At 33.8% G+C, this 13,907-nt stretch overlaps 1 protein-coding gene and 1 pseudogene across 1 annotated transcript in view; both read left to right on the top strand.

Annotated features, from left to right (window-relative positions):
• Positions 1–791, top strand: part of LOC110263864 — a gene marked incomplete at its 5' end in the record, with an annotated part of 2,148 nt that extends 1,357 nt beyond the window's left edge. Inside the window, 1 exon segment of the mRNA XM_021105723.1 lies at positions 540–791. Coding sequence (XP_020961382.1) covers positions 540–791 — 252 coding nt within the window.
• On the top strand, positions 7,681–9,095 carry LOC107647737 (annotated as a pseudogene).

Below are 13,907 nucleotides of genomic sequence, written 5' to 3'. Positions count from 1 at the left end.
CGACCAGAAGATATTAATTATGTTAATTATTTTTTAAAAAAAATTAAGGAAGTTACGTATAGTCTTTTAAAAGAACTCATAGCTTATATTCTATTTTGGTGAAAACTCAAATTGAAGTAAACTTTACGTGAAATTGATATCTGAAACTCCTTGAATAAAAATTTAGTCAAATTAGTTAAATTATCTAACGACTCTCAGTATCAACTTCACGTGAAGTCGACTGCACCTGAGTACTCATCCCAAAAGCTTAAGCTAATGGGAGAAGGTAACATTAATGGTTATATCTCTAACACTCCCCCTCAAACAAGAGCCTCTTTTTGGGTTTGTTTGATTTTGCATAGGCCTTCTTTTCTCTTTTATTTGCCTTATGCTATTTTTTCACTTTTGACGTTCACCAAGGATCAAACTCTTGATCTTTCGGACACAGAGCTCTGATACCATGTTATGAAATCACTCATCCCAAAAGCTTAAGCTGATGGGAGAAGGTAACATTAATGGTTATATCTCTAACAGAAAATATTTCATGTTGTTACATGTAGGCTGCTGTACTCATGCGAGGTCATCCAGATCTTATTAACGAGTTTAACAAATGGATTCCCATGACTCCTCAAGATTCATGCACATTACTCTCCCATCACCTCGCAGCAACACATTTGGAGAACCGTGATTTGCAGGATAAAGGCTTGGATGAAATATCTTTCGATTCATATAGTGATCCCGATACTGAAACCGAGGACAATGATTGGATCTCGTGGGTGACAAGGTTATTCTCTATTTATTTTTTTCTTTAAACATCATTCAAGTAGTAACAGGATTTGTCTAGATAATAAAAATAAAATTGTGTGATACATGATATAGTTTTTGGAAGTATACGCAGAAGTCTCTCAAATTTTAAAATACATAAAAAGGTATATAATTAAATAAGTTCTTAAGAAATTTGGCTTAGAATGATTTTGTCTCAAGAATATTTAATTGCATCAAAATTATTGAATTTTATAAAAGTAAGAGATAGATTTATTTAACTTTTAATTTCTTGTTTTGTTAAACTATGTTGTTTATTTCATTCATACGTTTATTTTTGACTTGGTGAGTTGAATCATAGGAATTACTCATGTATTGGTCTTATTTTATTAATGAGGCCATAGTTATATCCTTTTTTATTTATCGCGTATAAAATTATCCGATATATATTGTTGGTAACACCTGATAAAATTTTGTCTTATTAATGAAGCTTTACTAAGCTTGGAAGATATACAGACCGCTTTAACTTTTGGAAAAAGATGAAGGTAACTCTTGAGTCAAATCTTCTGTTTAATTGAATTGTATAAATAACATTTGTGTGTTGATGATGCATATAGGATCGGTTTAGGTACAATATGGATATTTGCGATTGGGTAAGAAATAAAGTGATGAAGTACAAAAATGGAAGAAAGAGTATTACCCAACTAAGTTTCGATGTTAGTGATGTGTTTATTATTCCTATTGTATGGGGATCATTGGTGAAAATTCAGTACCGTTAATTTTACATGAAGTTGATAATTGAGAATTGTTAGATAATAATATAGTCAAATCTATCAAATTATTTAACGATTCTCAATTATCAACTTCACATAAAATTAATTGCATCTAAATTTCTACCATGATCTTTTGGTTTCAACATATACATTCACACATTGTTGTTGTTATGCATGCAGGTTGCTGTACTCTTGCGGGGCCATTCCGATCTTATTGATGAATTTTGCAAATGGATTCCCATCACTCTGAATAATAATTTGCAGGATAAGAGTTTCGATGACTTATCTACCGATACTAATATTGATACTGATACTGACACGGATACTGATACATCAGATGAGATGGATGAAGATGAAGATGAAGATGAAGATGAAGACGATAATTAAATATTATGAATTTATCATGATTTTTTTTACCAAAGATAGAGAGATTCGAACTCGCGATTTCTTAGGTGAGAATGGAGAGACTATACCATTTGAGTTATAACTCATTGGAATTGAATAGGTTATATTAATATTAGATAGAATAATAAAAAATTTTAAAATTAGATAGAATTCTAAATAGATTAAATAATTGAATTTTAGAAGACCTTGGGTTATATCACCTGATCTTGATTTTTCATATATAAATGTTATTAACATATCTCCTTTAAAAAAGATTTTTCCAAAATGGCTATAAGTTTGCACTTTTACCCAATATCGAAAGCTTGATGAATGGTTATACAATGGCGGTCCTTATGAACAAATTATTCTTCACTTCTTACTTGGTGTAGTTTGTTACATGGCAATTAGATCTGTTCGAAGAAAGGAAGGATACCGAACAAAGAATCGATGTTTCTTTTAGTTGTTGAATCGGCGAACGAATAATCATTGAGTCCTCCTCCTTTCGGACAACATATACAAAGAGACCTGCCAATTATCTATTTAGAGTCCGCTAATTATCTACTTAGAGCATAGTTGTCAGAACCGAACTGGTGATCGAACTGGTCAGGTTACTAGGTCACTGGGTTACTGGTTCAACCGGTGGGTCACTGGTTGAACCGATAGAACCGGTCGTACGTAAATAAAAAATATAAAATAGAAAAAAATTGAATAAAGTGACAATTAGGTCTATCCTTAAAATTTTTTACTTCAAATTAATTAGCCCTTAAAAAAAAATAAAATATCAATTTAGTCCTTTAAGATAGTAAACGATGAACACATTACGTCCCTCCATTAATTTTTCATGTGAAATTTAGTGGTGATGCTTAGATGTCCCTACTAATTAGTCTTAAGTCGAAATCTTCGAAGACCTACTAACTCAATACTCTAAAAAATTTAAAATAAATATCTTTACTAACATTTTAATATGTAAATGTAAATATTAAAATATTTGATACTTATTTTAATAATTCTATAAATTCTAAAGAATTAAAAAAAAATGAGTATAAAACAAAAATTAAATTAAATAAATATAAAATAATTTAGTTGTGTATGTATATAATATATAGAATAATTAGCACATGAATTTCCAAATGAACACACTAGCTTGGTGGCATTTCTTATCCTTGCCTAGCAAGGAGACGCAGGTTTGAAACACACTGCATGCATTTTTGAATATTTGAGCACTATATGACCGGCCGGTTCACAGATTGCATCGAACCGGCCGGTTTTGACCGGTTTTGTCCGGTTTGTGACGAACCGTCTGAGTTTAAGCGGTTTACTTTTTTTTTCGGTCTAAAGCTAAAACCGAACCAGCTGGACTACCGATTCATTGGTTTTCTGGTCGAACCGGTCGGTCCGGTCCGGTTCTTACAACTATGACTTAGAGTCCGTTTGAGATTTTTTTTTAAGTGATATTATACGTGTTTGGTTCTATTTTTGAAAAACGCTTTTAACACTCCCATTAAAAAAAATGACTTCAAAATAAAAGAAATCATTGTGCTACTTTCAATTTTGGCTCTGTAAAAAATATTTTTTGTTTCTGCTGAAAATATTGGTTCTCCACCACCATTTTCCATGATCCTCTACCACTATTTTCACGCAAGGTTATATCTAAACCATTTACTGTATATGTTCCTTCTAGAATTTTTTTATTATTCTACCATTTATTTTTATTATTAAATTTGTATTTAACATTGTATGTGATATAAAATATCAGTGATTAAGTTATGTAAAATCAACACTCAATATTAAAAGGTATTTATATTTATCATCGTTATTTTAATATCTATTTTCTTTGTGTAACAAAAATTGTATTTTTTGAGTTATTTATTCAAATGCTATAATTTTAAAATAAATATTTATATAACTAAAAATTTAAATATAAAATAACTCATTTATAAGTTGCTATTAAATAAAGATTTTATATTTTAAGCTCTCTTTTAAAAAAAATTATTTAAAAAATTTATCCAAGAATGAGTTAAGTGGTCACAAAGTATTGGCAATATGGAGTTATTGGAATCCATTGATTTCTCTGGCAATCAAGTCACAGGGGAGATCCCTCAAAGCATCACAAACTTGAATTTCCTGAACAAGCAAGACTTGTCCTACAATCACTTGGAGGGAAAAATCCCAACGGGCACTCAGTTGCAAAGCTTTGAAGCATCCGATTTCGTTGGCAACAAGCTAAGTGGTCCACCATTGCTGCTCAACTGTACTAGGGGTGTTTGCGGTGCGGTTTGGTTCGGTTTTAAGGAAAAAAGTCATCCGATCCGAACGCTTAATTTATGTGCGATGCGGTTTGGATTGGATGAATTTTTTTTGGAAATCCGATCCGATCCGATTACAAGCGGTTTGGATCGGTTTGGATTTGCGGTTTTTTAAATAAAAAAAAATTAAATACATATAACAAGTCTCAACATCAAATTTTAAATTATCAACAATGACATAACAAGTCTTAACAATATCTTAAAAAGCTAACCATAACATAACAATAGAAATAAAATTATAGGTTAGTTAAAATAAATAAATAAATAACATTTTGAACATAAAATATTTTTAAAAAAATTTACGTTAATTATTCTTCGGTTGTTACATACTAATATTACTATAAATAAAGATTTACGTTAGTTTAGAATTTTTAAATTATTATTTGTTTAGGTTGTTATTTTCAAATTTTAAATTTGGGTTGTTTTACTTAGTTTGTTATTTTTTAAATTTTAAATTAAAGTCAACCAAATTTTAAAAAATTTAGTTATGATGCAACTATAAAATGATAAGTTATGAGAGACGTAAAGCAACACAATTTAAAGTACATCAATCCATTTCTTTACATATATCCAAAATCTCTCTACTTATTCCAATGGCTGGTATTCACAAAATTGCTGATATCAATCCTACAATCGACAATTTGTGTATACGTATATGAGTGATACGGTTACGGATACTATCAAGTTACGAAAATTCTCCATTGTCATACTCAATTGAGATGGTTTGGCTCGATGAAGACACGAATTTTCTACTAATATCCTTTTATCCATGACTCCAAGGTTATTTATTTATTTTTTTAAATTAAAGTCTATGTACATTGGATTAGATATTGAATAAGTCTATATTTAATTTTTTTTATGTTATTTTCTTTTTTAAGCAGGTATCGAATAAAGTTTGGTGTCATTGATGATTCTAACTGTGCATGTTATGTAGTCTTTGACAAGGAGGCAAAACAAATTTTGGGAAAGAGCTGTGTAAAGATACTTGATCCACTCCTATTGGTAAGATCTAACCAATATTTATTTCTAAAAGCACCAGTGAAGATATTTTTATTGGTACTTTTTATATTATTTATTATTAATATATTATGTAATACCCTGCAGAAAGGAGATCTATCGGATACACCTATACTTTTGCTCAACCTAATTGATAAGATCTTTTTCTTCATCGTTGAAGTTCAAATATCTGATAATCCACATTTTTCACCTTCTTATAAAGTTAAGAAGATGACTGATAATGTGGATCTCATAAATAAATTCAAAGAGACTCACCCTATTCAAATTGTGAGTATATATAAGTGTACTTTCTATTAAAAATCAATTTATTTTTTGCTTCCTTGGTCATTAGTAGTATCTAATTTATAAATAATAATTAATTATAATTTTAGGATGTTGATTACACCGGTGGTTTGCTTCAAATTTCAAAGACATCCTCAATCATTGAAGGGGAGAAAGTAGAAGGTGCTAAGGTATTTGTTTAAAAAATAATTTTTTTTTGTTTGTTCTCTCAAAATTAGATCTTAATTTTATTAAAAAAATATTAGTGAGATAAAATCAGAGGTTAGAAAGAAGTCTTTAATTTAACGTAGTTTTTTGTACAGAATTTGTTGCTTGAATTCTAATGAAGTTGCGGCCAATGATGAATCCGAATTGTTGGAAAATGCTATTACACCAACTAAGTGACTATCCTCGGAGTCGGAAGATTCGAAGGTGGAAGGTGATACCTCAACTTGCAAGAAGATCAAGATTGAGAAAGAAACTTGAGAATTTGGATGCACATGTTTTGGGATCCCTTTTAGAGTCTATCTAATAGAATAATGCTAAGCATATGTTTGTTTTGGTGGAAACATTACTAATACTAATTCCTAATTAAGTGGCTTCTTAACCATTTTGATTTTTAAATTTAAATTTTTTTATTTGTCACATTTATAATTTTTTTTCTATTTACTTCGTTTACATTGTTATTTTTTAGATTATCTCAGCACAACAATAGAAGTACTTTCATCTTTTTCTCTTTTTTTATTTATAAGTTATTCATTTTCAATCTCTTTATTTAAGGAAATAAAAAAAAAGATTTTAACTATAAGTTAAATTTATTGATCTGAGATTAAACTTATATTTATTTGAAAAAAGATACTTTTGTAAAAAATATATATTATTTTCTGTAAAATATGTTTACGTAACTAAATAAATGAGAATAAAAAAGAAATTAAAGCAGCCATTGAAAATAAAACCTGTGCGATTTTACATATTTTATTTGGTAAGTTAGACATGAGAAAAAATTGTAAAAAAATTAGTGTCTCAAGTTAAAAAAAATTAGTGTTTCAACATTTTAGAGAGATACAAAATACATGTTTTTAATGGGTGTTTGTGTATGACTATGTCTTCCATCATTTTTATCTTAGTAAACAAACACCATACATGTACTCCTGTATACTCCTGTATCTATATTTTGATGGACATGTATACCAAAAACAAACGCGGTCATATGTGTACTACTTTGTTTTTTTTAATAATATAAAAAATTTGATAAAAAGCCCATAAAATACAATATTTTCTATATATTATTTAGCTATTGACAAGTAATAAATTATTAATTTACATTGTCTTCGTACTATGTTACTAAATTTATTTATGAAAAAATTACAGGAAATTCAAGTGATAGTTCCAATGGTGTGCATTTTCAATTGGTGTTGTCGAACATTTCAAATAGCATTAATACAGATTTATTTTTGGATGATTTTTTTTGGAACATGCACTTTGGTATATGCAAAATAATTATTATAGATTCATGGGAGTACATAAATCGAATTAGATTGCAAAGGGATGCAAGACTGAATAGGAAGACTATGCTACTTCAAAAGAGACATGGTAAGATAAGCATGATAGATTGTAATTATCACAAAACTAAAATTTTACTTCTTTTATCTTTAATACTACCTTCATAATATATATTCATAATTCAGTTGATTCAAACATTTAACATATATTCATTTTTCTTTTTTTATAATATAAAGTACTTGATGTATTATCTCTAATGATTACAGGAGCAAGTACATCTAATTCAAATTTAGATACTAAAGACTTAGAAGAAGTGTGCATAGCTGAAAAAGAAAGACACCTGATACAAAGAAAAACATTCTTGAAGGAATTGACTATAAATCTTTCAAAAATTTTTGAAGAAGTTGAGGATATTACTAAAAACACGACTATATTAGATGATTCTATGCAAATTGAATACCCGGCCATATTCGATGTTGCTGAGAATACAGGTAATTTAAGAAGTAGCAATATCAGTACTTTATTATTTACTATTATTATGCTTTTTATAAACAAAAAATTATCGTTTAGTGTTCAAGTTTTAAAATTCAAACTAAGATATGGTTATATATTATAATTTTTGTATTTGAACATTGATTTATTATAATTCTTATTGTTTAATTAACGTGCATGTAAAACTTAAATCTTGAGGTTGGCACAATGAAATTGTATTATATGATCTCATCTTTTTAATCCATAAATTGCATTCTTCGGTAATCTTTTATAAATATTATTTTTATACTTAACATGGTGAAAGAAAGGTATATTTTTATATAAAGTATTTGTTGCAGATATAACTGAAACAATTTATTATCTTGGTGATTATTAGATGTGATAGATATTGGTGACCCAGAATTTTTTTGTCGGCATTGCGACGCCATGATGTGGTATGAGGAGAGATCAGAGAAGTCCAAAACAGGATCCAATTTTGAGTTCTCAATATGTTGTATGCGAGGGAAGGTACAACTGCCGTTTTGAAGCACTTGATCGGACGCTCAGGGATCTTATGTCAGTTACCGATCAACATAAGACACATCAACCATTTGGTGGTAAGGTTGTTGTTCTAGGAGGTTATTTCAGACAGATACTTCCGGTGATTCCGAAAGGAAGTAGACACGATATATTGGCATCCGCTATTAACTCATCCCATCTGTGGTCATTTTGTAAGGTTCTGAAACTACATATGAATATAAGGCTTATAATGTCTTCTTCGGATCAAGATGAAGGTGAAATGAAGAGATTTGCTAATTGGATACTTGATGTTGGAAATAGAAATATTGGTTCTGTTGTTGGTGTTGAATCAGAAGTTGAAATTTCAGATGATCTATTGATTACAACTACTGATGACCCTTTCTCTCATTTGGTAGACTTTGCATATCCAAATTTGTTGCAAAACATGTCAGATTACAGGTATTTTCAGAGTTGGGCAATTCTTGCACCCACGCTTGAGAGTGTTGAGAAGGTAAATAATTTTGTCTTGACAATCTTTCCAGGGATGGAAAGGGAGTATTTGAGCTCTGACACAACATGTCAAACTGATGAGAATGAAGATGTACAACAAGAGTGGTTCACACCAGAGTTCCTAAATGACATCAAATATTCGGGACTACCCAATCACAAGTTGACTTTAAAGCCAGGAGTCGCTGTAATGCTACTATGAAACATAGACCAGACTTTAGGTTTATGCAACGGGACAAGATTAATAGTTAACGAACTTGGCAGCAACGTAATTGGAGCGACGGTAGTGACCGGTAGAAATATTAGAGATAAAGTGTACATTCCAAGAATGAACTTGATCCCTTCAGATTCAGGATTGCCATTTAAGTTCCAACGGAGACAATTTTCATTAACAGTATGCTTTGCAATGACCATTAACATGAGTCAGGGTCAATCATTATCACATGTACAACTTTATTTGCCAAAATTAGTGTTCACCCATGGACAACTTTATGTTGCTTTGTCAAGAGTTAAGAGTCGCAGTGGCCTCAGGGTTTTAATTCTAGACGAAGACGGCAATCCAAAGTCATCAACAACAAATGTTGTGTTCAAAGAGGTTTTTAATAATATTTAGGTAAGAATAATATTATTTTAATTTTAATAGCATGTTATGATTTACACTTTTGTACAAATATTTACTATAGATATAACTAAGGGTTAAGTACTGTTTTCGTCCCTAAGGTCTGGGGCAAAAATCAAATTCGTCCCCGACCTATTTTTGTTATTAAAATCATCCTCAATGTTGCAAAACGTTATAAAATCGTCCTTTAATACTTCAATTTTATTATTTTGACAAAATTACCCTTTATAATTAATAAAAATAATATTAAAAAAAAAACAAAACAACACCCTCCCCCCCGGAACCCAAATCCTGCATCTCTTCAGTTTCTTCCCTCTCAGCCCCTCATCCCCTTCTTCTTACCCTTCCTCCTACCCATTTTTTCGAATCCCCCTCCCAACCACAACCTCAATTATTCTTCTCTCTCTTTCCGCCACCGTACCATCTCCGTCCCCACCTTCTTTTCTACCTTCTTCTCGCCGATGAGGTCTACAACCTCGCCGCCCAGTCCCACATCGCCGTCTTCATCGACAGCAAAATGTACCAAACCAGCGAATCCAATCCTGTGAGCATTGCAAGAGGTCACTGCCATGGACAGTGAAGAAGTCGGTGACTCTGTCCCTGCGATTGGCTTGCAAGGCGTGAACGACGAAGAAGCGGAGAAGAGAAGTTGATGATCTTATCGACTTGGAAGTCCTTTCCAAGATCGGTTCGGAGCTCAGAGTCGTAGGATTGGAGAATGTTGGTGAAGCCTCGGAAGACGTAATGCATGTTCTCCATTAGCAGAGAGAGCGTGGGTTGGTGGTGTTTGGCTATTTTAGGGGGTTTTGGATTCATCTTCGTTCCTCATTTTCTTTGTTCTTCCTTTTTTTTTGAAGAACATAAACATTTTTTTTAATTCTTTTTAATTTTTGTGTTGCTGATTTTGGATTTGAAGTGCAATTGATGATTGTTGAATTGTTGTCAAATATAAATTTTAGTGATTTATTTTGTGGTAGTTGTTGCTGCTGAATTTGTTATTGTTGAATTTGCTGGATTTGTTGTTGTTGCTGGTGAAAAAGAGAAGAAGAATTGTTGTTGCTAGATTTAGTTGTTGCTGTTGCTAAAAGAGAGAAGAAGAATTGGAGTTTTTTGGGTGGGGGAGGGGGAGGGGGAGGAAGAGAGAGTCCGAAAAGAGCAGAAGGAAGCTGAATTTGTTATTGTTGAATTTGCTGGATTTGTTGTTGTTGCTGGTGAAGAAGATAAGAAGAATTGTTGTTGTTAGATTTAGTTGTTGCTGTTGTTGAGTCTAGGGGGGAGGGTTTTTTGTTTTTGTTTTTTTTTTAATATTATTTTTATTAATTATAAAGGGTAATTTGGTCAAGATAATAAAATTAAAGTAGTAAATGATGATTTTATAACGTTTTGTAACGTTGGGGATGATTTTAATAACAAAAAAAAGTCGGAAACGAATTTAATTTTCGCCCCAGACCTTAGGGATGAAAACAGTATTTAACCCTATAACTAATTTATCTATAACTCTTTTTTCAAATTTGAAATGAAATGTGTAACAAGGAGCACAACATCCTATGCCAATTGCTTTTCTAACGAAGTTAGTAAGATACTAGGTTGTCGATAAATTTTTATTAGCTTTTTGATATAAAATTTAGGGTAAAATTAACATGCTATTATTACAGTTATATATGTTCTTATTTTTTTATGTCTCCTTCCTTATGGTTCAAGAATATTATAAACTTCAAACTCTTCTATTTATATTTACTTTGAATAAAGATAAAACAACATATTTAACACGTTTATTATATAACGACAATGATAATGTTATACTAAATTTAAAAAATATATGGTTATAAAATATTATTTTAATTTAACTTATCAAATTTAAATATAAGTCCGTGCATCGCACGGGTTTAACACTAGTAGAAAAATTATAACAAATTGAACATATTATAAGAATAATTATAAATATAATAATATTATAACACATTGTGCGGTTTGGATTGGATTGGATCGGTTATGAAAAGTAGATCCGAAATCCGATCCGATCCAGCGGTTTGCAAAAATAGAATCCAATCAAATCCGAATTAGTGCGGTTTTAATCGGTTTTCGATTTGGATCGGATTGGATGAGCGGTTTAATTTGAATCGGTTTGGATTTGAACAACCCTAAACTATACTATGGACGGGGAAGTTCCTGATGATGATGCTAATGACAATGAAAAAGAGAGAAGTGAAGTGGCTATTTGCGAGTGTGGCTTTTGGATTTATGGTGGGATTTTGGGGATTTGTGGGTCCACTGTTCATATTCAAATCATGGAGGTATGCCATTACCGTTTCCTTCACGATGTGTGGTACAAACTTCAATCATGTATGTGACTTTATGATGTTTTTCTGGTGCTTGGTTTTTCTTTTGTGTGCATGTGATGAGTTTGTAATGTTTTCTTTTCTTTTCTTTTTTTTGTAATAGTGGAAATAAAAATAATATGCACTTGTCCTGATTAGCTTGTTTAAATGTAATCCAGTTAGTATTGTTGTCCCTATAATAATAACACTTAATGCGAGTCAGATTTGGAAAAATCCAAGTACCATCTGGAAAGATGCACTTACGATCAAGGCACTTTGAATCCCTCTTTGTCTGAATCTCTGAGTTATAGAAAATATTTTAGTTTTTTTTAACAGAAAAAAAGAGAACTCAACCATTTAAGCCAAAATCAGTACAATGGTTGCGGAGATGAATAAGTTGAGACTTCGAGGTAAGGTCGTCTCTGTAGGAGAGGCGAAATACAGAAGGACGGAAACTGTAGATAGAGATGAGCGGTGCCAAGGAGAGGATAAGCAGAACCCATTACCTCAGAAGGAACCGAGGTAAGTAGGGGACGGTCACACTCTATCAACTGCTCATGGATTAGGGACAAAGGAAATCTTACAACCCATGATTGGGAGTGCGAATGTAAAGAAGGTGGAAGCTGCAGTAGCAGAGGAAAATTTGGAATGGGTGCGGAGGAGTTTGGTAGGAGTTACGACGAAGCCTATTGACTTCACATCACTGAGGGAAATGGCAGCGAAGAATTTGCCTTATGTTGTCAAAATTCAGGAAATGGGAGCTTGTAAAGCTCTGTTAATGTTTGATAGTGCCCTCCATGCAGAAGAGACGTACATGTTCAGGTTGAATTGTCTGTTACAAACTTTTCACAGGGTATGGAAGTGTAAGGAGTCGGAGCGTAGTGGATCCCGGAGGGTTTGGCTCGAATGCTTTGGAGTTCCATTATGCGTGTGGTCTGCAGACACCTTCAAGAAGATCGGAGGCCAGTGGGGAGCAGTAGTTGACTGTGCAAAGGAGATGGAATTGGATAGCGCATTCACGGTAGGTCGAGTACAGATTGATACGTGTGTTATGGACGTCATACAAGAGAGGATTCATGTCTTTGTTGGGTCTAGGGGATACGAAGTGCTGGTGAAGGAGAGTGGACCTGCAATGTGGAACATGCAGTACGAAGGAGTTTCGAAGATTGGTTGGATAATAGAACTACCAATTCGGGGGCCGTGAGTCACGAAGTGGCAACTATGTATGATGGAAGAAATAAACCAGGTCCATCTAAGAAGACCGATCATGACGAAGGTATGCTGATGATGGTGGATAGACGGGATGAGGAAGATAAGGGCAGATTAGTAACTTCAAACGATTTTTTGAATGAATGGGTTAATTGCAGTGTCGATCACAGTTGCGGAAAAATAGTAACGTATCAAGTTGTTAATGGCGTGAATCAGGGAGTTTCGGATCTTGAGGATGATAACGGAGATAGTTATGATGATGAATCGGATAGGACTGTTACTTGTGTATGCAGTTCAAGGCATCCTGGGCTGGATAGGGTTGGAAAAAAGGAAAAACAAAAGAAAAAAAAAACAAAGCAGCTCCAACGGTTGGGCCAAGACAAAAAGCAAGGGTTTAACTCATAGATCTAACGAATTGGGCCTAGCCCATTTGGCCATTGGGCATGACCCAGCTTGGCAAGAGGAATTGGGGATGGAGAGCAAGTCTCGCCCAGACGCACAACAACACATCGAGCTCAGTGGAGGGAGCTTCGTGGGAGGAGATGGTCGAATCCGAGAAGGGGAAGGAACCATTGGAAACAGACGGCCAGGTTCTTCGGGGAGCTGCTCGATTCGCGGCGAGGATGACTGCACCAGGACAGCTCGGGTAGCTGGTGCGGTTGATGACGACGGGACTGGAACCGTCGGTGGCGCAGCGCTCCCGCCAGGTTGGGTTGTCGATGAGGACAAGAGGGGCGGGCCAAAACGAAGGGCGGGGGAATAAGCGAGGCTGAGGGTAGCACTGGTGCGATCAGGGAGGGTGGTATGAACGCGATCGAAGGTCTGGTTCGGGAGGTGGTTGAATCTGTACGGTGCAGGGAGCCAGGCATGATCCACGGTCAACAGGTACCGGACCAGGCAATCATTCGGGAACAACGAAGAGGTACTTCGAATGTTGGGCAAGCTGGTGAAGACGTTCCATGTACTGGGTCTGGGCAAGAGGACTACAAGAAGGCGGAAGGGGAGGGGACACTCGGGGACTAGAGGAACAGATATTGGAGAACAAACTGACTTTGGCACTGGCAATGGAATCAGGGGCAGTGTTGTATGATGAGGAGGAAGACATAATGGCCATTCTTCAGGCGCAGAATGAGAAAATTGCACAAAAGAAAAGGCTGGATAAACAGAAGGAAAAGATGAGACGGTGCAGGTAGGGGTGGCAAGTGGGGAAGCCCGCCCCGCCCCGCCTAGTGAGGCGGTCCCAAAATCTCAGCCCGTCCCGTCTAATAGCGGGCTGGCG

The sequence above is a fragment of the Arachis ipaensis genome, chromosome B06 (assembly GCF_000816755.2).
Source record: "Arachis ipaensis cultivar K30076 chromosome B06, Araip1.1, whole genome shotgun sequence".
In the NCBI taxonomy this organism is placed as follows: domain Eukaryota; kingdom Viridiplantae; phylum Streptophyta; class Magnoliopsida; order Fabales; family Fabaceae; genus Arachis; species Arachis ipaensis.
The sequence above is the reverse complement of the archived record's forward strand: the minus strand, read 5'-3'. Positions and strand labels throughout refer to the sequence as shown.